The 27,091-nt window shown below is 41.1% G+C and overlaps 1 protein-coding gene across 5 annotated transcripts in view; it reads left to right on the top strand.

The window, feature by feature from the left end:
• The window catches only part of ADGRF5 (adhesion G protein-coupled receptor F5), a 96,693-nt gene extending 73,798 nt beyond the window's left edge, over nucleotides 1-22,895 (top strand). For 2 of the 5 annotated variants that reach the window (XM_010333976.3, XM_010333975.3), the window contains exons 11-22: nucleotides 3,249-3,419; nucleotides 5,836-5,955; nucleotides 6,131-6,340; nucleotides 8,364-8,576; nucleotides 10,418-10,573; nucleotides 12,275-12,483; nucleotides 14,487-14,666; nucleotides 17,442-18,839; nucleotides 20,056-20,097; nucleotides 20,187-20,246; nucleotides 20,889-20,973; nucleotides 22,625-22,895. In XM_010333976.3, coding sequence (XP_010332278.1) covers nucleotides 3,249-3,419; nucleotides 5,836-5,955; nucleotides 6,131-6,340; nucleotides 8,364-8,576; nucleotides 10,418-10,573; nucleotides 12,275-12,483; nucleotides 14,487-14,666; nucleotides 17,442-18,839; nucleotides 20,056-20,097; nucleotides 20,187-20,246; nucleotides 20,889-20,973; nucleotides 22,625-22,704 — 2,924 coding nt within the window. In that variant the 3' untranslated portion in view covers nucleotides 22,705-22,895. The other 3 variants (XM_003923086.4, XM_003923085.4, XM_074397871.1) reach the window with 2 other exon arrangements.
• Nucleotides 22,896-27,091: the final 4,196 nt, after the last annotated feature.

Here is a 27,091-nt window from a genome sequence, read left to right as displayed (position 1 = left end):
GCGGCAAAAGGCACAAGAGGGAAGGATCCTGATGACTGAGGTCCATGGCATTTTGCATTAAAAAAAAAAAAGACAAGAAAACTTGTGCTCACCTTCCTTTCCATCTTCAACAAAGAGCTAAGGATGAGGTCACTTGTCATTGAGGTCTGACTTGGAGCTTCTCATTTCTGTGTCTCTTCTCCTGGTGTCTGGTCCTTCTCACTTCTCTGTCTTTGTGTTTATGCATACCTCAATATTTTCTTTCTCTGTGTTTCCAGCTTTATCCCCTTCTCTCTCTATAGATCTGTTTGTCTCCCAGTCATTTCAGATCAAGTCTGACCCTGTTAGCTTTTGTTTTCAGTCAGAAATCTTACCTAAAGTTCTGTATCCTCCAGTTTATATCGATGAATTATAATAATAGTAATAAATTAAAACACTATCTCTGTTTTGTTTAACAGTTTAGAACACTTTAAAATTATGTTACTGCTTTTTAATTGCTTGACCACAAATTAGAAGCATTTTACTTCTGATTTGCAAATAAGGAAATTGAGGTTTAGATTATATGGCTTATCCAAGGTTTTCAAAATATGAAAAGAAAGAAAGAAGAAAGAAAAACAAAGAAGAAAAGAAGGAAAGAAGGAAGGAAGGAAGGAAGGATGGTAGAGAGAACTCAGCAAAGGTCTTGTTTCACAAAATCAGTATTTGTCTTGGCCAAACTATATGACACATGCCTGGTGGGCCAGCACTGGAATGAGCTAGTCAGGCAAAGTTAGGACAGTGTTCTACCTAGAAACTGCATAGAGCAAGATCCAGCTCTTTTCTTAAGAAACAACAGTATAATGTGCTGATCTGTAAAGAATAAGTCTTTAAAGTAAAATGTGGCTTTACACATGAAAGACGTTAGTGGGCTGAATCTTCCTTTTACAAAGCCTTAGTGATGGAACTATATTACCTTTTTTTTTGAATTATCAGAAAAAGAGCAGTGGCTCATGACTATATTACTTATTTTTATTTATTTATTTTTTTGAATTATCTGAAAAAGAGCAGTGGATCACGCTTGTAATCCCAGCACTTTGGGAGGCCAACTCAGGTGGATCACCTGAGGGTGGGAGTTTGAGACCAGCCTGGCCAACACGGTGAAACCCCATCTCTACTAAAAATACAAAAAATTAGCAAGGTGTGGTGATGTGCACCTGTAGTCCCAGTTACTCAGGAGGCTGAAGCAGAAGAATCACTTGAACCCAAGAGGCCAAGGTTGCAGTGAGCAGAGATTGCGCCACACTGCACTCCAGCTTGAGTGACAGAGTGAGACTCTGTCTCAAACAAAACAAACAAAAGAAACCCCATCAATATACAGGCAAATTTTCCTAAGCACATGTATTTTGCAAAGCATGTTTCATCGGCAGGCATTTGTATTAGACTTCAAAGTACTCAGAAGAAGGTATGTGGTAACTGCTGAAAATATTGACACATGATACATGGAGTGACTTTCCTGATTTCTAAGGAAGACGAGGTGTAGATATCCTGAAGAAACTGCCAGATGAAAGGAAGACTTACACAATTCCTGTGGTAATGGCTTAGAAGATTTCAAACCCTAAAGGTGAAAAACTTGCCTTCTGGCAAAGGAACCAGGAAGTCTGTGGCACAGATGCATAGAGCGGGACAAATGACTGCAGAACAATGGATTTCCTGCCTCAGGGCTGGCCACCTGGGGACCTGCTCCGTGGCTTCTCTGATGAATTTAGCCTCTGCCCTGGCATCCTGCCCTTCTTTCTCCTGCCCTTGCTGCTTCCTCTCTGCAGCTCTCTTTTCCAAATTCCACAAGCTCAACTAACAATCATTTTTCCAGGTCTGTAAAATGCAAAAAAGCAAAATAATTTACCTAAAGCATTTGGAAGTGAATAAATGACCTCCTCTCAGAAATGGTTGCATATTCAAAGCACTTTGGGAAAGGATAAGACAGAAAGAAAATAATCAGCAATGGCAGAATTTCTAACATTAAGAGACTAAAATTCAGTGAAGATTTCCTCCCACATGGGAAAAAAGTGAAGATGTCTTCTTTAAGGGGATCATCATGATCACAAAATAGTGATTGTGGCAGATTCAATATACTCAACTCTTTTTTTTTTTTTTTTTTTTTTTTTGAGATGGAGTCTCACTTTTGTCACCCAGGCTGGAGTGCAGTAGTGCAATCTTGGCTCATGGCAACCTCCACCAACTGGGTTCAAGTGATTCTCCTACCTCAGCCTTCTGAGTAGCTAGGATTACAGACATGTGCCATCATGCTCAACTAATTTTGTACTTTTAGTAGAGATGGGGTTTCTCCATGTTGGTCAGGCTGGTCTCAAACTCCTGACCTCAGGTGATCTGCCCAGCTAATTTTTTTATTTTTAGTAGAGACGGTTTCAACTATGTTTGCCAGGCTGGTCTTGAACCCCTGACTTCCGCCTACCTTGGCCTCCCAAAGTGCTGGGATTGCAGGCAAGAATCATCTCACCTGGCCTCAACTCTGTTCTCAATGTTTACATTTATCACCTTGGTTTTTCGCCACTCCTCACCCAAAGTCTTGCAAAGTAGGTACCATCACCACCATTTTATAGAGGAAGGTCTGGGATGTCATCTAACTTTGAAAAACAAAATTGTAATTGCATACCTGCTCTTCTCCAGAAAGCAAGGTACCAGCTTATTACCTGCATTCAGTATCTTCTGTGAAGGGCACCTGTTTGCACAGCCCCAGGGGTATGGTAGGAAACACGATGTAATGATGCCAGTTTGGATGTCTTGCTTGTGGTTTCTGAGTTTGCCATCTCTTTGGAGCCTTTTCTCCACTCTTTCTCTGAATCTCAGCCTAACAGAAGTAGTTATTGTTCTCTGAACAAGACCTGCATTCCAATAACCATCACTAATGGTCTTTGTTGGGGCAGGCCCTAGTCGGGTACTTTTCTAAGAGTTTATGTATATTATCTCATTTAACCTTATAGTGGTCCTGGGAAGTAACTGCTATTACTAATCCCCAATACATCAGGAGAACTGAAGCACAGAGTGGTTAAGTGACTGTCTCAACAAGTAAGTGGTGGAGTTTGGGATCCAAAGCCAGGCAACCTGGGTACAGAGTCTGTAGATCTAATTACCACACACCATTCCTCTCCATTCAGAGAAGAAATCTGTTTAAATAGTAACTCCTTTTAATAAAAAAAAAAATGATTTGGCCACTCTGCTACTAAATAAAAGAGACAGCTAGGATGGCAACCATATGCTTCTCATTACAGGATCTGCTGAGATACACAATGATTCTATCTGCAGCAAATACGTCTTCAGGGTTGATAGAACCCAATGCCCAAGTGGATCATCTGGAACAACAGTCGTCTACACCTGTGAGTTCATCAGTGGCTATGGCGCCAGAGGCAGTGCAGACACAAAAGTGACATTCACGTCTGTGGGTAAGGACTCTCCCTAGAATTTTTAGCCATAAATAGGTTGCACCCTAAATAAGTGCTGCCAATGAACTATGAGCAAAATAATGTGTGGTTAGGACAAATCGCAAAACGGGAGATAGAAATGGATTTCCCTCTCTGCCATTTAAATTCAGAGGGAGTCTTTGTAAAATTGGGAATGGTTGTGGTAGGACACAGCGGCTGCCAGGAAGGAAGCCAGGGCATTCTGTGAGTAAGGCAGGAGGTGGAGTGGAAAGTAGGGTTTCATACTCAGGTTAGCCCTATTGTCATTGAGTAATGTGTGATGAGGATAATGTCCCTAATTTTCCCCTTTTTCCCCATTACCTCATTCTCCCATTCTTGAATTTCAACAGCCTGGCTCACTCCCCCACTACCCTCAACACTCTCCTTCACCCCTCTTCTCCCATTTCACCTGTTCCAGAGACAGTGCTGCAGAAAGCCTTAATACTCTGATTCTTTGTGGTTATTTTATGGTTGGAATGAGTGATGTTTTAGTCTCTCAATTAATTGTTTAGTTAGGCTTCTTAAAAGCATCATAAGCATTATAATTTCACCCCATGTGTAAAAGGAGGACATTCAAACTTGTTTTTTCACCTGTCTTACAAAAATGAGCAATTTAGATTAATTATTAGGCCTTTTCTGAACAAGTTTAGAGAAAGGACTGATATAAGCAATACTTGTTAACTGTTCACATTTTCTGCTGTTGTGACTTAGCAATTTTACAAAGATCAAGATTATGTTTATGTGGGCATAATCTTTCTATTATATATCTATAATATATAATACATAGCTATAGTATATAATACATAACTATATAATAATCACGTATCTACAGGGTAAACTGTTTTGCATTCCCAGTTTTAACACCAAGAGTTGTGTTATGTTCACGTAATCAAAACTGTTCTCACTATAAAAAACTGCAAATTGCTCAAAGTACCCATGAGCTCTTCTAGGGAAAAAATGCTTTCAGATAAACCTAATCTTTCTCCAAATTACTTAGCATAACTTTACCCCTATCTGCAAAACTGGGACCTGTCTTAGGGACATGTTTAGCCTTTGCTGAAAATCATTGGTCAGGTAGTTTGGAATCTCATCAGAGAATTAAGAGAACCAAATTCTTAGTTCCATGAGCCTTTTTCTTTTTACTCACAGAAATAGCTAAGCCTCAGAGAGCCATCTCAAGATGCCTGCAGCTGGGGAGGGTAATACAGGGACATATTACACCTTGCTAAAGTGGCTTTGGGCTGTAGCTGAACATTTGAATCCCAGCTTCCAAATGGTAACTATGAAAAGCTCTGATATCGTTGGATTATGATTAAGAATAAGATTTTTAGGCCAGCATGGTAGCTCATGCCTGTAATCCCAGCACTTTGGGAGGCCGAGGTGAGCAGATGGCTTGAGCCTAGGAGTTTGAGACCAGCCAGAGCAACATGGCAAAGCCCTGTCTCCACCAATAAAAATAAAAATAAAGTTAGTCAGGCATGGTGGTGTGTCCCTGAAGTCCCAGCTTCTTGAGAGGCGAAGGCAGGACGATCAATTAAGCCCAGAAGGTTGAGGCTGCAGTGAGGCATGATTGTGCAAGCTGGGGTGACAGAAAGCAATCCTGTCTCAAGAAAGGCAAAAAGGGATAAGATTTCACACTGACTGGGAAAGTAGGCCAGCATCAGTGGGCTCACAAAATGAAGCTATTCAGTTATAGAAGACTGAAGTAATGGTGTTTTGAACTATCAACCATGTAAAAATAGGCTCAAAGAGAAGTAGAGAGTTAGATGAAAATAGTGGGAGGCTCATAGAAGCTTTTAAATTTGTAATAGTCTTATTAAATTTTTGATTAATAATTTTTCATGAACCTGTGAGAAGCTTATTAGAGGAATAAATATATAGTGTAATTAATTGCATATAAATACTTCTATTACTGTAGTTATAGAGTTATAATTATAATTAACGTGCCCATACATTGCAGTTTACCTGAGACAGTACAGGTATAATTACTAGGTTAGTGCAAAAGTAATTGCGTTTTTTGTCATTACTTTTGAATCACCCTGTATTTGGGCGATACATGCTGACTCTTGGACTTAAAATGTAGTTCCAGGATTCACTCTTTCACTTAGTAAGCACTGACTGTGTACTAGACACAGCGCTGAGTGCTGGGGATGCAAAGACACAGAGGTCACATTTCTGCCCCTGAGGGCTCACATTTTTATGGAGGAGAGATATGAAAAGAGAGAAAATAATACACCATGTGGTATTATTAAAAAGTATTTTAACAGAGTAGAGAATGAGATTGTGAGAGGAACCCGGCCATTTGTTCTCCCTTGAGGTATTACAGAGGAGGTTGGAGGGGAGCTTGGGATAAGCTGACACTCCTAAGTTTGCAACCTTTTACCCTGCTGATCATCAGGAGATAATTCCAGCCAGAAAAGTGAAGTGCCCGAGGTCCTAAGGCATGAGATGGAAATGAGTACAGTGCAGAGCACCACCAGGAACAGCCTAGAAACGAGTAAAGCCTGGGAGCAGCAAGGTACCAATCCTACCTTGACGCGAATAGAGTCAGGATGCTTCGGGTTTTGTTTTTTGTTTGTTTTTTTTCCCTGCCCCTCTCTGAAGTTTCACTCATGTGTCAATGTCCCCAGAGATACTACACATTGGACTTGTTGTCAGTTTTCCTTTGTCTGTTTTGTTTGCCTTTTTTTCAGCCAATCTAACAATAACCCTGGACCCGATTTCTGTTTCTGAGGGACAAAACTTTTCTATAAAATGCATCAGTGATGTGAGTAACTTTCATGAGGTTTATTGGAACACTTCTACTGGAATTAAAATACACCAAAGGTTTTATACCACGAGGAGGTATCCCAACAGAGCAGAATCAGTACTGACAGTCAAGACCTCGACCAGGGAGTGGAATGGTGAGTGAAGGGCCGGACACCATACTGTACTCCCTGGATCCTTGAAAACATGCAATAATAGTTGCCATCCGTGTAGGGTCTGTTCTGAGACATGCCTATGCCAGCCACTTTAAATTCAATATGTCCTCACAGTCAATGCAACAGTCCTTTGAGGGAAGAGGCCATTATTTCCATATTTACAGATGAAGTAACTGTGCTTAAACAACTTAAGTTGTGGCTGGGTGCGGTGGCTCAAACCTGTAATCCCAGCACTTTGGGAAGCTGAGGCGGGCGGATCACGAGGTCAAGAGATCGAGACCATCTTGGCCAACATGGTGAAACCCCATCTCTACTAAAAATACAAAACTTAGCTGGGGGTGGTGGCGAGCGCCTGTAGTCCCAGCTACTTGGGAGGCTGCGGCAGCGAGAATCGCTTGAACCTGCAAGGTGCAGGTTGCAGCCTGGCGCCTGGCGACAAAACAAAACTCTGTCTCAAAACAAAACAAAAAACTTAAGTTGTAGAGCCAGGAATGGAACTCGTGTCTCTAATTCCAGACCCTGTGCTCTTGCCATTAAGTTATGAGGATTGTTTTGGAAAGTACTTTCACTACACACTTGGGAGTGTTTAACCCAATCATGCTTTAGAACAGCTAGGTAAAGATTTTATAAGCCTGGTTCCAAAACAAGAAACATCTTTTAGTTTCCTGTTTACCTCTATCCATTGTTTGTGTTGTGAGGAAATGCAAATCTCTGAAAGCAAAGAGAACTTGGTAGACAGAACTGCTACAATAAGAGCTCGTATTTATGGAGCCCTTAACTATGTGATAGGCACTATGCAAAGCATTTAAATGTATTAATTGATGTAAAACAATAAGCCTAGAGGATACTGTTATTATTAGCCCCATTTTACAGATGAGGAAACTGAGACTCAGTAAAGTAAATTACCCAAGGTTATACATCCGGCAAATGGCAGACCCAGGATTCAAACTTAGATTGACTGGCTCCAGCAGCCAACTCTTAGCCACTCCACTCTGAAACCTTTAATTAACTATGAGGTTAGTAAGTCTAGATTCCATGAGTCCCATGTTGTCTTTATATTTTTAACTAGGGCCTAGGAAACATTGTAGAAATATCTAGATATTATTTGGGCTGTACTTGGTAGTATATGTTTAGGAAATGGAAGTTTTTTTCTTCCAGACTGACCTCAATCCTGCTCTGTCCAATTACTCCTTCCTACTACAGGTCAATAACCTAGAAAGAATTTTAGCTTTTCCAGTCACATTAATCTGTTAAATTGTCCCATAATCAGTTGTTGAAAAAACATATTATCATCTAAATTTACTACACTGTTGTTTTATATTCAATTTAAATTCCCTCTTCCCCACAACAGGAATTAAAAGGAGTTTCCTTTTTCCCCTCGTTTTCTGCTCATTTGCCTTCTGGTTAGCTGCTGCTTCTGACTTTTCCAGAGCTGGGGCAAAGGGAGACAATGTAAAGAAAATTGAAGGGTCTTACTTAACTGTAGGTGCCGTTGTGATCTTGCTGTATGTCTTCACAGCAGCTGCCCAAATAATGACTTGTCCTCTGGGGCCATGATGAGCAGGCGCCTGCTCACTTAGAGATAGGCGTCATAACACCGCAGTGTTCCATCAGGTTAAAAATTATCTTCAAAAAACTTCCCCACCTCTACGCACGCGAAATTTCCCATTTATTCCTTGGGTTGGTAGAAAAGCCTTGGAGTAGAAATTGAAATCCTGGTTTAAAATCCAATTTTGCCACTAACAGGCTGTTTGGCCTTGAATAAGCCACTTAATTTTATTTGAAAGTAAGTGCATATTTACGTGGTCATAGGTTAGTCCTTCTAATACATGGAGAACCCAGGAGAGGAGTCAATCAAGCAATTTTTCCTCTAGTGTCCGGGAAGGTGTGGTATTCCTTTACTAATGCTTGAGAGGTAAAATTAAACCTCTCCTTAACCTTCCCAGAAAATGCCTTTGAAGGGCAATTATTTCATTCCATCTCATTTTTGCTGTCTTCTACTCAGGAACCTATCACTGCATATTTAGATATAAGAATTCATACAGTATTGCAACCAAAGACGTCATTGTTCACCCACTGCCTCTAGAGCTGAACATCATGGTTGATCCCTTGGAAGCTACTGTTTCATGCGGTGGTTCCCATCACATCAAATGCTGCATTGAGGAGGACGGAGACTACAAAGTTACTTTCCAGATAGGTTCCTTGTCCCTTCCTGCTGGTAAGATGCTCGCTGCTGAATTGTTAGGGTATATTATTTCACGTATGTGGAGTCTAAAAATTTACTCTTAAAATAGGGATCAAGAGACATAGGACTGTATCAGAGACAGAATGAACAGAATAGAATCCCATGAGTCTATGTTACCTTCTATTTTGCTATGTGGCTGATGGTTCACTGGTTTGTGGCAAAATCTTGGGAGTTTGCAATGGTGGAGTGAGTCCCTTTTTTTGTGTGTTTTTAGTTGGGAGAAGTTGAAGAAACTATTGACATACCTTCTAAGGAATATGGCAGACTAGATACTCTGACAGTCCTTTCTTCCATGCTATAAAGTTGCATGCCACAAAAGCACCATGAAAATCCTTTTAAATGCATAATTGAGCATGTAAGAAGGTATGAGAAATAACCAAGTGCCAAAAAAAGTAGAGGAAAATAAAATAGAAATGATGCTTTAATGCCGGAGCTTCCCTGTGGGCATTTGCCAATAGCAGAAACCCAGAACCTTGGGTTTTAAGGCCCCTTTGGGCATAAAAGTAAAAACTGTGCCCCCCAGACAGTACCTGGGGCACTCCCATCCCATTGACACAAGTTAATACCTTCAAAAAGTGACATGTTCAGTAAAATAAGCTAGGAAAACAAACTTCATCTGCCAGAGTTGAGGCCTTGGCCTCATCTCTGGGTGGACAAAAGGTTCCCTCCGAGAATTATTATTGTCCTGCTATCACCGAGGTTTGGTCTTTGAATTTATATTTCCTGTGTGGTTCAGGAGCTCCAACCTAAGTTTAAAGTTGTCCATTGGTAGCATGCTATGTCAACTAGCAAAAAAAGAAAAAAAAAATCAAAGTCTCTCTGGTAGATGTAATCCAGATCCTTAGGGATTCCCAGAGATTAAGGTCAACCAACATGAGCTCAAAATCCAAAATCTCAAAACACAGACACCTTCATGAGGGATTTACAAGCTCATTTGCTCTTGCAGTAACTATTCTGGAAGACTTCCTCAATGCAAGACACCATAGTAGGCAATGAAAGGGAGATAATATACTTACTGAGTACCAGCATTTACTTACTGGATACTTACTATGTGCTGAATTATATGACTTGTACTATGTTAGGAATTATGGGATATGAGAAGAATGTAAAGAAATGTAGAAAAGAAGTGGGGTACATATTTTAATATCTAGAAGGGTTCATGCCACAAAAGGCAATGCCTATAATATAAAATATCCAAAAGGAAGAATACAGACTGAAAAAACAGAGGATGTTCAGAAAAGTGGGGACTTAGTAAACACTGTAGCCTTTAAAGAAGACTTCATGGTAGAGGGATATAATCAACCTGGATTTTGACATCTGCAACATTTCAATATTTTGTGTCTAACATGCATACATGCAGTGCTTTCTATGTGCCAAATATTGAGCTGAGCATCAGGAAATGGAAAAATAAATGACAAGGTACTTTCTCTCCAGGACCTTATGGTCTAGTAGAGAAGACAAACTTATAAAGAGATGTCTATAGACCCATATGGTAATGGCAGAATAGGATAAATGCTCAGAGCATGATGAAATTTAGATAGGGAGAGGGATTTGTGGGATGCTGAAAAGGCATCCTGAATGTCAAAAATGTGTGACTTAGAGTCATGAATGGCAGAGGAGAAGTTTTGGCCATCATACATGCAAATGTGGGCTTACATACGTCTAAGAGCCAGAGGCAAAAACCTATTAAAAATGAATGTGGCACATTCCTGGGGAAAGCTTAGATAGGTTTATTCATATTAGGTCATCTTAACACAATTCGTGCATTAGAGACTTATGTTGTGACTTAATTCTTTCAATAATTCTATCTTTAGCGAAAGAAGTTAAAGAAAAACAAGTGTGCTATAAACACAATTTCAATGCAAACTCAGTTTCCTGGTGTTCAAAAACTGTTGATGTGTTTTGTCACTTTACCAATGCTATCAATAATTCAGTCTGGAGCCCACCTATGAAGCTGAATCTGGTACCTGGTAAGAGCGTTTTAAATTACTTTAAGATATTATAGTCAGCAGCAGGGACTTATTTATTCATTCACTCCCTCATTCATCCACATTCAATAAACATGTGTTAAATATCCTCACTGTGGTAGGCCCTGGGCTCACTGTGGGGTATTTAAAAGAACAGAAATAAGCCATGTCCCCTGGTCTCAAGCTTAGGGGAGAAATACATGTGATAAAAAAATGTTATTACATGTAATGCGGCAAGAGCTCAATAGAAATGTTGTGGGTGGCTTAGCTCTGCTGAAAGCAGGTGGGGAAAATGTGATCAGGAAAGCCTTCCAGGTGAAATGAGAACTCACCTGAGTCTGGGGGCTAAGGAGTTCACCAGGCAGACAGGAGTCGACAAGTATCTGGGCATGGTTGAGATCCTTTGAGGTTTCAGCAAAGGAAGGGTGTCCACACTGCACTGTTTTTCTGAGACAGGGCTACATGAAAACAATTGATCTCAAGAGTAGACCTCTGCCTTTCCCATCTGTTGTCATCACTGAGTCAATTTTCCATTGCATGGTGTCTTTGAGGTGGAAGGTCATAATTATGGAATCATTGCTATGCTAGCCCATGCTGGGGAGCTCCCCTAGGCAGCAGAGAGGGATAGATCATCCTAATAGGTCATCTTAAGGGAAGATCTTATGTTAAGGCAAGAGATAAATGATAACCCTGGGCTTCTATTATAAGCAACACCTCATCCTCCTAAATCTTCTCAGCAACAGGACTTGTGATAGACAAAGGATCCATGGCTTGTTTTAGTTTACTGAATAACTTGTAGTCATTCTCACATGTTGGCAACTAGCCCCTGGGCACCAAAACAGGAAACAATTTAGAGTCACTGTCTTCTGACCTTGCCACGCACAAGCACAACCCCACTGGGGTGCAGCAAAGGTCACCTTTTCTTGGCCCCCTCACTCATCTTAGCCAACACATTTTATTCACATATCTTTGTTCTTCTCTTTCTTTATACCAAATATGGTTTCACATCTTTTTTTCCCAGTAGAATATTACTTATTTAAGATTTGTATATAGTGGTTGAGATCTTAATTAATGTTAAAAAAATTTGGTGACGGAGGGGTCTCATCAGAATCAGGGTCCACTGGACATGAGAGATTCCGCAGCAATTGCCATTTTCCTATCCTTGTCTGGTTATGAGAAAAGGTGACATATAATCACCTTTAAGGGAAACTAGAAGGAACAAAGGCTTAAACGTATTTATTAGAATATTCAGGTCATGGGTACCCAGAATTGCTACTACCAATTACGTCTTTGGGTAGTGGCAATGATTCTCAACCTTGAAAGCACATTGGAATCACCAGGGAGGCTTAAAAACCTCCTGATGCCTAAATCCCAGCCCTGAAGATTTCTATACGCTTATCCTGGCCACTGGTGTTTTCAAAAGCTCCCCAGCTGATTCTCATATGACACAGTTGAGAATCTCCAGATTAAGGTAGAAAACTGTTAGGAAAAGCAAGTTCAGATTACAGAAGTCAGGTTCATGTGGAAAATAGTGAGGGGCTTTGGAAAATTGGGGACAAAATTAAGACATCGGGTAGCTCTGAAAAGTTCACTGGAAGTAAAGAAAAAGAGGAATTCAAACATCACAATTCTACCTAGGCCTGACCGTATTTCTCTTGTCTCTTCCTTGCAATGATCCCTTTTATTTCAATGTTTCCAACACAGGGGAAAACATCACATGCCAAGATCCCATCTTAGGTGTCGGAGAGCCCGGAAAAGTCATCCAGAAGCTATGCCAGTTCTCTAACGTTCTCAGCAGCCCTGGCAGTCCTGTTGGCGGGATCATCACTTACAAATGTGTAGGCTCCCAGTGGGAGGAGAAGAGAAACGATTGCATCTCTGCCCCAATAAATAGTCTGCTCCAGCTGGCTAAGGTGATTCTTAAAGCTTCCACTCTGAACTCTTGGTGCGGAGATCTGTCTGACTTAACATATTTCTCAGCACTTAGAAAATGGGTTTGGGGTTGCTTTGTATTGCTCCAAAACTACTTTTATTTGTGTATTTCCAAACGAGATGCAACCATAGAGCTGTATGAAATGCCTACACTCAGATATTAAGACAACTAAGTATGTGTTCTCTCAGACCAGCAGGATACCTTAACCTTGACTTCTCAGTACCATGTGTTCAGTACCTCCAGGTGGCAGCGGTATTATCCTCTGTCTTATTGCTCTCCTTTGAGTAATTTTAATATCAAGAAAATAGCTGCAACCCTTTCAGAAAAAGGAGCAATACAAAAAATGAGGTTCATCAATTTCTTTTAAAAAATAGCTGGGCTTGATGCTTTTATAGTTGTGAGATTTTCCTCACTACTTGGAAGTAACTTGTACTTCTGAAGAAGCGACCACCCGCCTCTCTTACCTGCAATAGAGGTTACCACTGTGTAACAGGGGAAAAGTTCCTTTCCTTCTCTTAATGTAAATAAGTGGTACCTCCATACTTGATTTGTTGTAAGCTAGACTCCTAAAATTCCATGAGTTACATTAAAAAATTCTGGTGATGCAACTAGTGAGGTTATAGCCAATGATGACATTGGCTGTAACCAATTCAGACAACCCGGTCCAAATCCTCTCACCACTGGGAGAAGAATTGAAAAAAAAAATTAGGGTAATACTTATTTATGTTTTGTCAAATTAACTTCTATCTCTCCTCTTGTCTCACACCAAATTTATTAAAATATCTATTATGCGTAAAGCATTATTATAGGTGCTGTCAAGGTAAATGGGCCAAATCAGATCTTGGTCTCTGATTTGATAAAGAATATAATCTAACTGGGTAGTTACATACACATTAATTTGGCTAAGATCAATTAAGAAGATCTTCTTGGGAAAAAAAAAAAAGGATCTGAGCTAGACCTTCATGGATGAGGCATGAGGGCTATAAATTATCCTAATGAAGAAAGATAGAAATTGTAATCTGAACTCGGTGTGGGACCAAGTCCCAATTCTGGATACCTACATACATTTTCAATGGAAAAGGATCATGTTGGTCTATCATGCTTCATTTGATTTATCCATTCAGCATATACTTACTGGATACTTACCATATGCTGAGTTATATGATTCATACTATCTTAGGAATTATGGGATATGAGAAGGATGTAAAGAAATGTAGCACATGGTCCATGTTGTTAAGGAGCTTATAATTTAATTAGAGCAATATTGAAATTAGAACAAAAGATGACATTACTGGAGATGCCACAAATGAAAAGTATGTCATATAAAACCAATACTTATGCATTCAAAGGAAGGAACTTTCCTGGGTTGGAACATTCATCAAATTATTTTCCTAGAAGATAGAATATGATCTATTCTATGCATATAAATAAGAGAGTGTTAGAAAGTAGAAGTGTAATCATTATAGGTAGAGTAACCATGTAATCTATCATCCAAGAGGGGACATATTTTGAGAATATCAGAGGGCACTCTTAATCATTATACTAAGAGAAAAGGTAGAAACCAGACCTGTCCCTGGAAAACTGGAAGGGACAGTCACTTTAATGATTGGAAGGGTAAGTAATATGAGGAAAACCAAAGAGTGGCAGCTGTGCTTCCATACTGACTATCCAAGTGACTGTTGTACTGAACTTTAAGCTACTTCTCAGGCAATCACATCTAGCTTCCCTTTTGTTTTTTGTTCCAGTTAAATACCAGGTTGACATATGTTCGTTCCCCTTCTGTGTGCAGTCTTGTGTCATATTCTATTCTAAAGAGCACACATGGAGTGCTTAAGGGATACATGCATTATCTTATGGGAAATACTTATGGAAATGAAGCAAAAAGGAAACTACAGGTGTGAGAGATTTTGCCAGGAATGGATCACTGGATTTGATAGCTGAACTGATCAGTAAAATTTTTTGTTTTGGCTTTTGTTTTACTAGGCTTTGGTCAAGAGCCCCTTTCAGGATGAGAAGCTCCCTACATACCTGAAGAATCTTTCTATTAGCATAGACAAAGTGGAACATGAAATCAGCTCTTCTCCTGGGAGTCTGGGAGCTGTTATTAACATCCTTGATCTGCTCTCAACAGTTCCAACCCAAGTAAATTCAGAAATGATGATGGTGAGTTTGCTTAACCTTTGCAGGAGTTTGGGTCTTACCATTTTGCACCTCAGAATTTGTGTTCAAGAAACATTAATTTCTCCCCATTGCGGCTTCTCTGTCTTTTCCAGAGCAATGCTCAGGATATTAGAGTCACACATTCTGCCAGCTACAGCTTTTAGGATATTAGGAAATATTTCCAGTATTCATTCCGAGACCTTAAGAATATTTTTTAGTGGCCGGGTGCGGTGGCTCATGCCTATAATCTCAGCACTTTGGGAGGCCGAGGTGGGTGGATCACGAGCTCAAGAGATCGAGGCCATCCTAGTCAATATGGTGAAACCCTGTCTCTACTGAAAGTACAAAAATTAGCTGGGCATGGTGGCGCACGCCTGTAGTTCCAGCTACTCGGGAGGCTGAGGCAGGAGAATTGCTTGCTTGAACCCAGGAGGCAGAGGTTGCGGTGAGCCGAGATTGCACCATTGCACTCCAGCCTGGGTAACAAGAGTGAAACTCCATCTCAAACAAAAAAAAAAAAAAAAAAGAAGAATATTTCTTAGTGAATTTCTGCTTTATTTTCTTCATAAAATGGAATGAATTCTTACTTGCTTTCTGGGAAACTAGGAGTTAAAGTTTCTCAGAATATACAAGATGAGACTCTCAAAGTTCTAGCACTAAACATGAACTTTATTTATTTTTTTTATTTTTTTTTAAATGTAAGCATCAAATTCCTTTATTGCTTAATACTTTCCAATATCTTCCTTCTTTCTCTCAAAAGAAAAGAAAATAAAATAAAAGAAACACCTCAATCTATATAGTGGGCTGTGGAGCCCTACATGATCTTTTTTTTTTTTATTGCATTTTAGGTTTTGGGGTACATGTGATGAACATGCAAGATTGTTGCATAGGTACACACATGGCAGTGTGCTTTGCTTCCTTCCGTCCCCTCACCTGTATCTGTCATTTCTCCCCATGCTGTCTCTTCCCACCTCCCCACCCCCCGCCCCTCCCCCATTTCCCCCCAACGGACCCCAGTGTGTAGTGCTCCCCTCCCTGCTAAACATGAACTTTAAAGTAATTGTGGTAGGATAGGTTCTGGAAGCACAGAGAATTCTCCCGCCAGAGTTCAAATGAAGATACTTTAATGAAGGGATACCTACAGAGGTAAAGACAGGGTTAACAAACAAACAAACCAGGGGTGGTGAGGCACTCAGAGACCAGCAACATTTAGATGACATTATCACCCCCTAGGAAAAAGAGAAAACAAGGCAAACAGAGCCCAGTGAGAGCTGAAGTCTTGAAGGAGGGACCAGTCAGCAGAAGCGATAGTCTTGGAAGGCCGTAGGTGTAACCAGACATGTGCTGAGGAGAAAGGGGATTGGAGCAGGGAAAGCAGTGGGCAGCAGGAAAAATGTATGCCAGTGTGCCTCTTCTCCCACCTTCACATCTCTTGCCAGTGCCTCCCACTGGCCAAACCCAACCTAAACCAACTGTATACAAGCTTAGTAACAGAGTCCAAAGAGGTCATATAAGTGTCCTAGGGCTGACAGCATAAATTACCACAAACTGGGTAGCTTAATGAGACATTTTTTCTCTTACAATTGTGGAGGCTAGGACTCTAAAATCAAGGTGTCTGCAGGGAAGCATTGCTTCCAAAGGCTCTAGAGGAAAGTCCTTCCTTGCCACTTCCAGTTTCTGGTACCCCAGACCTTCTTTGACTTGTGATTGCAGCACTCTAATCTCAGCCTCCGTCTTCATATGACCTTCTTCTCTTCCCCACTTCTCTTCCCCTCTTCTGTCTCTGCAAGGATGCTTGCCATTAGATCTAAGACCCACACCAGTAATTCAGGATGGATCCTTAACTTCATTAGATCTACAAAAACCATTTTTCCAAATAGAGTCACATTCACAGGATTCATGTATTATGTTATTTGGGGGGCCTTCATTTTAACCTGCTCTAGGGGTCACGTTTCCAAAGGATATAACAGGGCAATAAAGGGCAGATAAATTATTTGGATTGAATGAAAAATGTCAATCCCATGACAATGGGAGAGAGAATCAAATTGTTCAGCAGAAAAGGAAGATGCCTTTTACCATACTTACATAGCTCAGGTGGTTTTCTGACACTTCCTCACCATTGCTGGTGAATACCACCCACCAAAAAGCCTTTACAAGCTTGAGATTTTCTTTCTTTCTTTTTTTTTTTTTTTTTGAGATGGAGTTTCCCTCTTGTTGCCCAGACTGGAGTGCAATGGCACCATCTTGGCTCACTGCAACCTCCACCTCCCGGGTTCAAGCGATTCTCTTGCCTCAGGCTCCCAAGTAGCTGGGATTACAGGTGGCTGCCTGTAATCCCAGCACTTTGGGAGCCCGAGGCAGCCAGATCACCTGAAGTCAGAAGTTCAAGACCAGCCTGGCCAACATGGTGAAACCCCGTCTCTAAAAATACAGGCTTGAGATTTAAAATAAAATAAAATCGTAAATATCCCCGCCAGCCTGCTGAATTGGCCTCTGCTAGCCTAATGAATTGGCCTTAGTGAGTGGTGTGTGTAGTGGGTGTGCCTCTCACTGTCACCATTGCTAAATGGTTACTGACATCCTTGCATTCTTGGGGACCTATCCTCTGCTAAACTCGGCCATAAGAAGGTCATAAATCCCCACTGCCTGTGATGTCTCATTTCTGTCTTCTCCTTTCCTCTTATCTTTATTCAATCAGTTTCTAGGAAGATGTTGTTTTTCTCTTTATTATGATAGAAATAATTTGGTTGGTTTGACCCCAGACCATTTCACTTTCAGCATGTGCTTTCTACGGTTAATGTCATCCTCGGCAAACCCGTCTTGAACACCTGGAAGATTTTACAACAGCAACGGACCAATCAGAGTTCACAGCTACTGCATTCAGTGGAAAGATTCTCGCAAGCATTACGGCCGGGAGATAGCCCTCCTTTGTCCTTCTCCCAAACTAATGTGCAGATGAGCAGCATGGTAATCAAGTCACCAGAAAACCTAAAAACCTATCAACAGAAATTTGTTTTCTCAGATTCTGACCTCTGGGGCAATGTGGTCATTGACAAGAGCCATCTAGAAAACTTGCAGCCGGATTCATCTGTTGTCACCATGGCTTTCCCAACTCTCCAAGCCATCCTTGCCAAGGATATCCAGGAAAATAACTTTGCAGAGAGCTTAGTGATGACAACCACTGTCAGCCACAATATAACCATGCCATTCAGGATTTCAATGACTTTTAAGAACAGCAGCCCTTCGGGTGGGGAAACAAAATGTGTCTTCTGGAACTTCAGCCTTGCCAACAGCACAGGAGGGTGGGACAGCAGTGGATGCTATGCTGAAGAAGGTGATGGGGACAATGTCACCTGTGTCTGTGACCACCTAACTTCATTCTCCATCCTCATGTCCGCTGACACCCCAGACCCTAGTTCTCTCCTGGGAATACTACTGGATATTATTTCTTATGTTGGGGTGGGTTTTTCCATCTTGAGCTTGGCAGCCTGTCTAGTTGTGGAAGCCGTGGTGTGGAAATCAGTGACCAAGAACCGGACTTCCTATATGCGCCACACCTGCATAGTAAATATTGCTGCCTCCCTTCTGATTGCCAACACCTGGTTCATCGTGGTCGCTGCCATCCAGGACAATCGCTACATACTATTCAAGACAGCCTGTGTGGCTGCCACCTTCTTCATCCACTTCTTCTACCTCAGCGTCTTCTTCTGGATGCTGACGCTGGGCCTCATGCTATTTTATCGCCTGGTTTTCATTCTGCATGAAACAAGCAGGTCCACTCAGAAAGCTATTGCCTTCTGTCTTGGCTACGGCTGCCCACTTGCCATCTCAGTCATCACTCTGGCAGCCACCCAGCCCCGGGAAGTCTACACGAGGAAGAATGTCTGTTGGCTCAACTGGGAGGACACCAAGGCTCTGCTGGCTTTCGCCATCCCAGCACTGATCATTGTGGTGGTGAACATAACCATCACTGTTGTGGTCATCACCAAGATCCTGAGGCCTTCCGTTGGAGATAAACCATGCAAGCAAGAGAAGAGCAGCCTGTTTCAGATCAGCAAGAGCATTGGGGTCCTCACGCCACTCTTGGGTCTCACTTGGGGTTTTGGTCTCACCACTGTGTTCCCAGGGACCAACCTTGCATTCCATATCATATTTGCCATCCTCAATGTCTTCCAGGTGAGTTTTACAGTGTGGGGTTTTCAGGAAGATTTTATTCCTGTAGAACAAATTAGTGATAGAAACACAAACAAGAGTAGGAATGGGGAAGAATTTCAGTCCAGAGGAAGCCTCAGCTCTAAAGAGCAGTAATAATGAGAACTCAGTGAGATGGAAAGGACACATTCTTCTGGTCCTATGGAACCTCATGCTTTTTATCACCTACATTATAATTTAGTGGCATTTGCCAGCCTCTGCTTAATGCCCTGATTACACTAGTAAAGGGAAAATCTCCATTCGTGTAAGATTATCTTGATGCGGTCTACTGTCTCTTAAATGAAAATCCTATCTTTGAGAGGACAGGGATCACCCCTTTCTTGTTCATCAATATACCCCTAGTGCCAGATAGGGACCTTGGTACAGAGTAAGTTCTCAATAATCGTTTGAATGAAATAAATGCTATGTACTACTCAGCAGGTTCTCTGGAAACATCAAAAATCAAAGAATGAATGACCTGTGAATGCCAATCTGCTTGATTATACTACAATGAAAAAAAACATCTTCTTTGCTCTCCTGCAGCACATAACTAATTACAATGCAGGCCAGTTTGTTAGAAGAACTATAACAGAGGTATAGACAGCAAGCCTTTAAAGCACAAGGAAGGGATGATTAATTCTGTTTCACCCGATGGAGAGGTGGTAAGGATAGAAAAACACCTGCCCAAGGATTGAGGCCACTATGAGCTTGTGGAGAGGCAGAGGCTGGAGGTGCACTTAAGATACTGCTTTTAGGATGCTTGTGTGAAGGACATGTGAACCCTGATTTCCGCTACTGAGTCTGTGCCTCCAAGCTATGAAGTTTATATGTAATAACCTTCATAATATGCCTCACTTGGAAGTAACTAGTTATCCCACCCCATACCCCAAATTCCCATCACAACCATGTGAGGAATGTTGAAGACACAAGAGCTATATTAACAGCATAACCAACAGGACTTCCAGTTCTCAACTGAAGGAAAATGGGAAAATAGAAAATATCCTTCTAACGTTATAACATTCAGAGTCCCTTGGTGTGGACCATCTCCTCCCCTTGAACAGTATCGTGTACTGGACTCATTCCATAAACACAGATGGGGAAAGAAACAGTACAAATTTAACACCAGCTTAACAATACTTTCTCTTTTGCTGGACAATAGACTATAGTTAAAATGCACTTCTTTTTAATCTTTTTTTCTCAGGGATTATTCATTTTACTCTTTGGATGCCTCTGGGATCTGAAGGTAAGAACAATGACAGTTTTATTTTTCTAGAAAAGCCTAAAGTGCTTGTGGCACGTTGAAGTTACGAAAGCTTCTTTTAAATGATGCAGGTACAGGAAGCTTTGCTGAGTAGGTTTTCATTGTCGAGATGGTCTTCACAGCACTCAAAGGTAAACCTTTTCTCTGCAGAGACTTTTCATTCTATAACCTCCTATATTCCACTAGCATTCTGAAGTACAGAGTACTAAATGTTTTCTTTGGGATTTTGATCAGTTAGGTTAAATATATTGCACCCTCAAACCTCTCCCTCAACAGTTCTATTTGGCATAGATCATTCCATTGTTTTTGCTTCTCAAGTCTTTCTGTTAAACAGAGCCATGGAGTTGTCATTGAGATGCTACTCCACATATTTAAATAGGGTTTAAAATCATATGTAATATAAATGTAAGGGTGAAATCAAACATTCAATGAGAAGCAATCTTCTGGGGGATTCAAGGCATTAAAGAAAATAAGTTGAAGAATAATAATGGATAGAATTTTCTATAGTTCATTTTGAAACATAATTATCGCCCTTTGAGATATCTGACTGACTGAGAAAATACTAGAAGCCTAATGAACAATAATACTTGCTCTGAAAGTTATTTTTCTAATACAGATGACAAGATTCCAGTGTTTTAATGTGACCTCTGAGAGTGGCACTAGAGATGCCAGCAGTGACAGCTAGAGGGTGGAAAATCAGTCTTCCTAGAGATAGAAACAACTTTCATCCCAGAAATTTGCTTTGTGATTGTCCTTGATTTTCTCTCTTCTAGTCAACATCCCTGGGTTCATCCACACCTGTGTTTTCTATGAGTTCTCCAATATCAAGAAGATTTAACAATTTGTTTGGTAAAACAGGTGAGTAGTGACCTCTGGGTTCTCCCTGGTTGCCCAGAGCACATTTGCTCAAACGGGGAGTCTCAACACCCCAACTCTTTCACCCCGCTCATGGCATTTACCTGAAATGTCCTCTTTTGGGGTAGAGGTTAAATAGAGGAACTTACATGTTCACAAAGCACCAAAAAGCAGGTACAGAGGGCAACCAACTGCCTTCGCTGGGCAACTCATGATAACTCATGAAGAATAAGATTTGGAGAATCTGGACAATAATTTGGAGAGCCATCTGTCAAAATATCATCCATGAAAATAAGAACTGTAAATTGCTGGCCTTGTCAAACACAGAGTTCTTTTCAATTTATGTTAAATAAGAGTAGATAAGTCATGTTTCTGGGTTATGGGGCAGCAAAGAATACATTTAGAAAATCTTACTACAGGATCTCACTGTGTAAGTTCATTTTCTTTTTTGTTCTTTTTTATAAAGTGTGCTTGTGTTACACATAGAAGTGTACAGAACTTCATTGTGTAAGGGATCACCCAAGTTAACTGTTGGAAATATTCACAGTTAAATTTCTACCTTGGAGATACGAAATGAATGTAATGAAGAACTTTAGGCTATGGATCTCAGCTATCCTGGCAAATTGAAACCCCTGTCCCATGCCACCATCCCTCCCCGACAGGAAAATGAGCCCCAGGATTTCTTCTGGCTTTTTGAAACTGAACAGATCTCACAAATGCAGAGTTGAGAAATCTGTCGATATTCCAGATGAAGGTTTTTCATGTACAAGCAAATTCTGAGAATGCCTATAACTGTTAAAACTCCAGAGGACTTGGAGTTTTTTCTGCTTCAATTTGATGAATTACTCATGAAACTGATGGCCCTTCACTTCTGATTATGAAAGTCCCACGTGGGCCTGTTTTGGGTCCCCATAAGCACTGTAACTTTGATTTATGTTGTCAGCAGCCCCTAAGGTACCCCCAGGCCATGATGGAAACCTTGTTAGCGGTGGCAGTTCAGCAATCTGATGGTAGGGTGGGCACTTCAACCCTTTTCTTGCCCGACACACACTCTCCACCCAATCCCCGTGCACAGACCTCATCTCCCCGCAGACACAAGCCTGTGCAGTTGCTCCGAGGCTGCCTTCCTTGCTGCTCTGATTCTCAGCACTTCCGTTGGAATTCCTGACTCCTGCTTCTTTTCTGGCCCCGCCTTTTCTCCCCCTATAATTTTCTCTCTTTTTTTTTTTTTTACTATCTTTACAAGCCTCCACCTTCAGTAGTGCCTCCAGGGCCCTCCCAAGAGTTTCCCCAAGTCACCACAACCCAAGGGGTCCAGGGAGATTCCCTCATGCAGCTGTTCCCAGGCCATGCATGTGATGGCATGTGGAGGGCTTCCCACCTTGAGATCCTCCTCTCCTCTGTAGAAACCTGGCTGCTGGTGTGACGTGAGGTAGTGACTGCTTGTTGGCTGCCATGCGTGCATGAGAACAATAGCTCTGATAGTTCTCTGGCATTTCTGGGTCTTGGGAGGAGGGCAGGTATGGGTTGGTTTTCAGGCATGGCCGAGCTTACCTGGCGATTGGACCACTTCTTCCCTGGGTCCCCTAGATGTTCACACCCGAAAGTTCATGATGGCTTGTCTTCAAGGCTGAGATGCTGCTTTGTTTTTCAGGAACGTATAATGTTTCCACCCCGGAAACAACCAGCTCATCTGTGGAAAACTCATCCAGTGCTTATTCTCTGCTCAACTAAGAACAGGGAAATCCAATCTACGTGACCTCCGGGGGACAGTGGATGTGCTTTTAAAAAGAGACTTTTTTGCAAAGCAATGGGGAACATGTTCTCTGGGCAGGTTTCTGGGAGCAAATGCAGAAAAGACTTTTTTTTTTAATAGAGAAGAGGTGTTTTTTGGTAAGACAGAATAAAAGTAATTGTTACGTTTATGTTTGTCTCTTCCCCCTCCGCCTTGTGTGATACCACATATGTATAGTATTTAAGTGAAACTCAAGCCCTCAAGGCCCAACTTCTCTGTCTATATTGTAACATAGAATTTTCAAGAGACATTTTCACTTTGTACATATTGGGCACAAAGATAAGCTTCGATTAAAACAATAAGTAAAAGGCTAGTACGTCGGAAATAGTTCAGTGAGTTGTAAGAAGGAAGGAAGGAAGGGAGGGAGGGAGGGAAAGAAGGAGAAAGGAAAAAAGAAAAAGAGAAAGATGAAAATAGGAACAAATAAAGGGAAACAACATTAAGGGCCACATTTTAAGATTTCTGTGTTAATGATCTGGTATAATCACTGAGATAGTACAATACTGATAATTATTTTTTAATGGCTCAAAAATGGAAACTGAAAGTCAGCATAGGGAAGGAATACTTTGGGAAATACCTTTCTGACGTCTTCTTAGCTAAGAGTAGGGCAAAAAAAGGCTGAAAAATAGGGAGGAAATTCCTTCATCAGAACGACTTCAAGAGGATAATAATATTTATAAGAAATGAATGAAAGGAAATATGATTCTCCTGATGCTAAACACATGCATACATTTTATGTTAAGGTTTGAACTAAGTAGAATGTATCTGCAGAGGAAGTGTGGTAAAGATACGTCATTAGATCCAAGTGCTGATTAAATTTGTATAGTTTATCAAAATCTATAAAACACATTTTAGTGTGTTCCACATTTTAAAAGCAAAAAACATACATTTTATACACACTTCAATTGCCAAATTTGAGACATTGCACTGAAAACAGACCTTAACTGTCATATATTTCACGGCTTTAAGCAGGTACTTCTCTGTGCATTGTAGAATAGATTTTAATAATCTTATAACATTGTACATTACTATTGCTCTTGTCACCATCATTGTTACTGTGGATAATGGCCGTTGGTGTGTTGTATAGCTCCCTATGTATTCTCTCTTTCCACCTTTAAGTTCCCAGACCAATACACATTAAGAGTTTTGCGTGGTCTAAGTTGTGTTTATTCCAACCACTTGGAAAGCTTCTGGAAAGAAATTTTACATTTGGCTGTTCCATGCTCCTAATGACACTTGACTTTGATGAACAAATGGTAGAGTTTCCCAAGGATTTGATTGTGAATTTTCTACATGTGTGATTTTTTTTGGTGTGTATGTATTTCATTAAAAATATAAGTATTTATGAAAATTGCATCCATGTGCCAGCAATACAGCAACCCTGCATTGCAAATAAAAGTCTGATCCCAAAAGGAGAATGAGACAGAACAGAGATGTGGAAATGTGGAACTACTCAGGATATGTGGGCGAGATGGCAACATAAATGGGCCCAGCCATCAGGAAGAGGGGGCAAAAGAGGCTGAGATTCAACAGCCATTTTTTAAAATTGAGGTTCAAAGAAGTTTTCTTTTAATGTTTTAACCCTTTAAAATATCTTTCTTTAATTTTTATTTTTTAATTCTACTTAAATTCTACTTCTGTCTCTTTTCTTCATGGGGAAGAAGAGGTATGGGGCAGAGGTGGGACAGACAGTTAATGTAAATGAACTCTTTATTTCTACATATTCACAAATGACATAGATATCTACTGTCACATTTGCCTAAGAAGTGTCACATCCCTGTCCCAAATGAATAGTGTGTTAAAGTCCCTAAAAGAAATCATTGTTATGCTTTAAGTACATGGCAAGGTCTTCAGGAAGGATAAACTTTGGGCAGAGCTTGGTTCTAGGAAGATGGAGTCAGAGGTTGAGTTGGGGGAAATCCTTTGAATTAGAATTAGAGAAAAAAGGCCTTTGACTGATTTGGTTCCTGGAGTGACATCAAGAAGAATTGAGGCAGGCTTGGAGCACAGGGTGAGCAAGGCTATCTTGACATGATCAGTCAAGGAAAGCACACAGTATCGGGAGCAGGATGTGGTTGTCATGTTCAAAAAATCAGTGGGACAAGAAATGCTGAGCTTCCACCCACTGCAGCTGGGATCCCTTGGGGAATCACCATGTTCAACCTGTGAAGGGAACTTCCATTGTAGCAGGAGCCTCTGGGGAGTTGTACAGGATGTGGATCCGGCCCTCTGCTCATCATTAACTGGGGCATGTTCCCTTATCCCCAACATACACATGCGCACATACACGCGTGCAGGTGCCTTCACCCTTTCAAGCCACACCACTGGTCCAAATTCCAGAAAAGCTATGAGAGCAAATAACTGGAGAAACATTTGCTGGTTTTCTGCCCACTGTGATACACATTAGCCCAGCCACTACCCTTTCCCAAGAAAATCCTAAAATGAACAGTAGAATTCAAAATTGTAGAAGAGCACTTCATGAGGCTGAGAATTTTATGGATGTAGGAGCCTCACTCAGCCTTGAGTTTTCCATCTCTCAATCAGCAGTGACTGCAAGGCTATTGGCAGCAGACTGAGAATGAAGGCACACTGGGTTGTGCGATCTACTTTGTTTGCAAGGCACCCCGTGCTTCCCTGTGTTCCTGACCTCTCTCAGTGTATAAAGTCCATTCCCTGGGCCTAAACTCTCTTGCATTAGGAGCTTTCCATTAAGTCGGTTTCTTGCAAACAGCTCTGTGCTAATGCATCAAAGGCCGTGAGGTTAGAACACTCATGAACGAGCAGTTAATGCAGATGACAGAAATATTCTCTGGGAATACTCTAAGTCCAGACTAACATATCATTTCTTGATCCTCCTCCCCCTTATTCTTTCTGTAGGGAAATGATTAAATAAATGTCCATGGGGTTTTCAGAATGTAGGTTGGTAAGGCCAGAAATTAAGAAAGAATGTGGGAAGTCACAGCCTTTCGTGGTTTGTATAGAGAACTTCAAAGAGGTCCGTGTTGGAATGCTTCAGAAAAAAAAGTTACATGGATATGAGAATGATTACAGCACTTAGTAAATACAGAAAGGAGGTATAGGCAAGTAATTGAGATGAATGAAGCAGAAAGTCATAGTCATTTGAAGACAAAAGGAAATAGCTGGTCCTAGAAATGCCAGGTAGGTGGAATGCATTTATTTTGTGCCACGTGATGATGAAGTTAAATAAAGTCTCTGCATCCCAAAATGGGTGACCCAGGCCAATAAGAGTCTGATTCTCCAAGTGTCTAAAATGAATGTGGAACTTACAGGGAACATACCTTTTGAATGTGTTTTTAAAAGGGCAATGGAAATAGTGTCTCATCATTTCAAGAGGACAGTAGTTTAGCTTTGATATTAGGTAGTATTGGTTTCTAACATTATGACTTGGGATTTAAAATCCCATCATGCATGCCAGCACATAGCTATGCTTCCTTTCCATACTATAACAATGAAATATCTAATAAGATCTCCTGAGCTGTCTTTGCAGTAATTGTCTGCCTTCTTACAACACACTGCTGCGGCGGCTCAGGCTTCCCCAGTCACCCAGAATGCAGCTCCGTTCACCAAACAACCATTGATCTTGTCCATCTTCCAGACATGGGGGAGGCTGGCAAAGTCACAGGTGAACTCAACTGGCTGGCAGGGCTGATGACTTCCCTCACACCATCTGCGCTCCCAAGCTCTGTGCAAAGATCCAGCAGGTTCTAGAAAGTTTAAACAAGGGTCCTTGAAGTAAAGTGTTTAGAACCAAATTGTCTGGTAAACAAACAGATGCCTGTTCCAACATTTGTGTGTGGATTGCTTGGAATGTTCATTGATGGCTGAAAACAGAGCCCTCATGTCCTATAGATGGATATACAGGGTGTGAGGGCTCTGTTTATCCTACAGCACATTCTAGACGGAAACCAAGTTTCCCATTCTTAGTGAATATAGAGTGGACAGAGGAAGAAAAGAGAGGCGATGGGCCAACTCTCGAAACCTGCTCTGTGCCAGACACCAGTTCTTATTTTCAAATGCCATCTGTGTTAGGGGTGGGCGTGGGGGCCTCTGTCGCGGTGCCCTACAATTCAGACACAGCATTCCTGCCTATTCTTAAATAATTTTATACACACCCATTCTTCCCTTTCTACCTGTAAACTTTGCAATGAAGTTGAAAGGCTATCAGTGTTCATGACAGGTCCCTCTGCACACATGGGGCATGGTTAGGAGATACATAGCCTGTTCCCACCCCAGGGATTTATTCTCTCATGCAGAGCCAAGTGAAGGATGCCAATGACTATTAAAGCCTAAACGGAACAAACCCAG

Source organism: Saimiri boliviensis, chromosome 4, assembly GCF_048565385.1.
Source record: "Saimiri boliviensis isolate mSaiBol1 chromosome 4, mSaiBol1.pri, whole genome shotgun sequence".
Classification (NCBI taxonomy): Eukaryota; Metazoa; Chordata; class Mammalia; order Primates; family Cebidae; genus Saimiri; species Saimiri boliviensis.
This window is presented reverse-complemented; position numbering and strand designations above follow the sequence as displayed.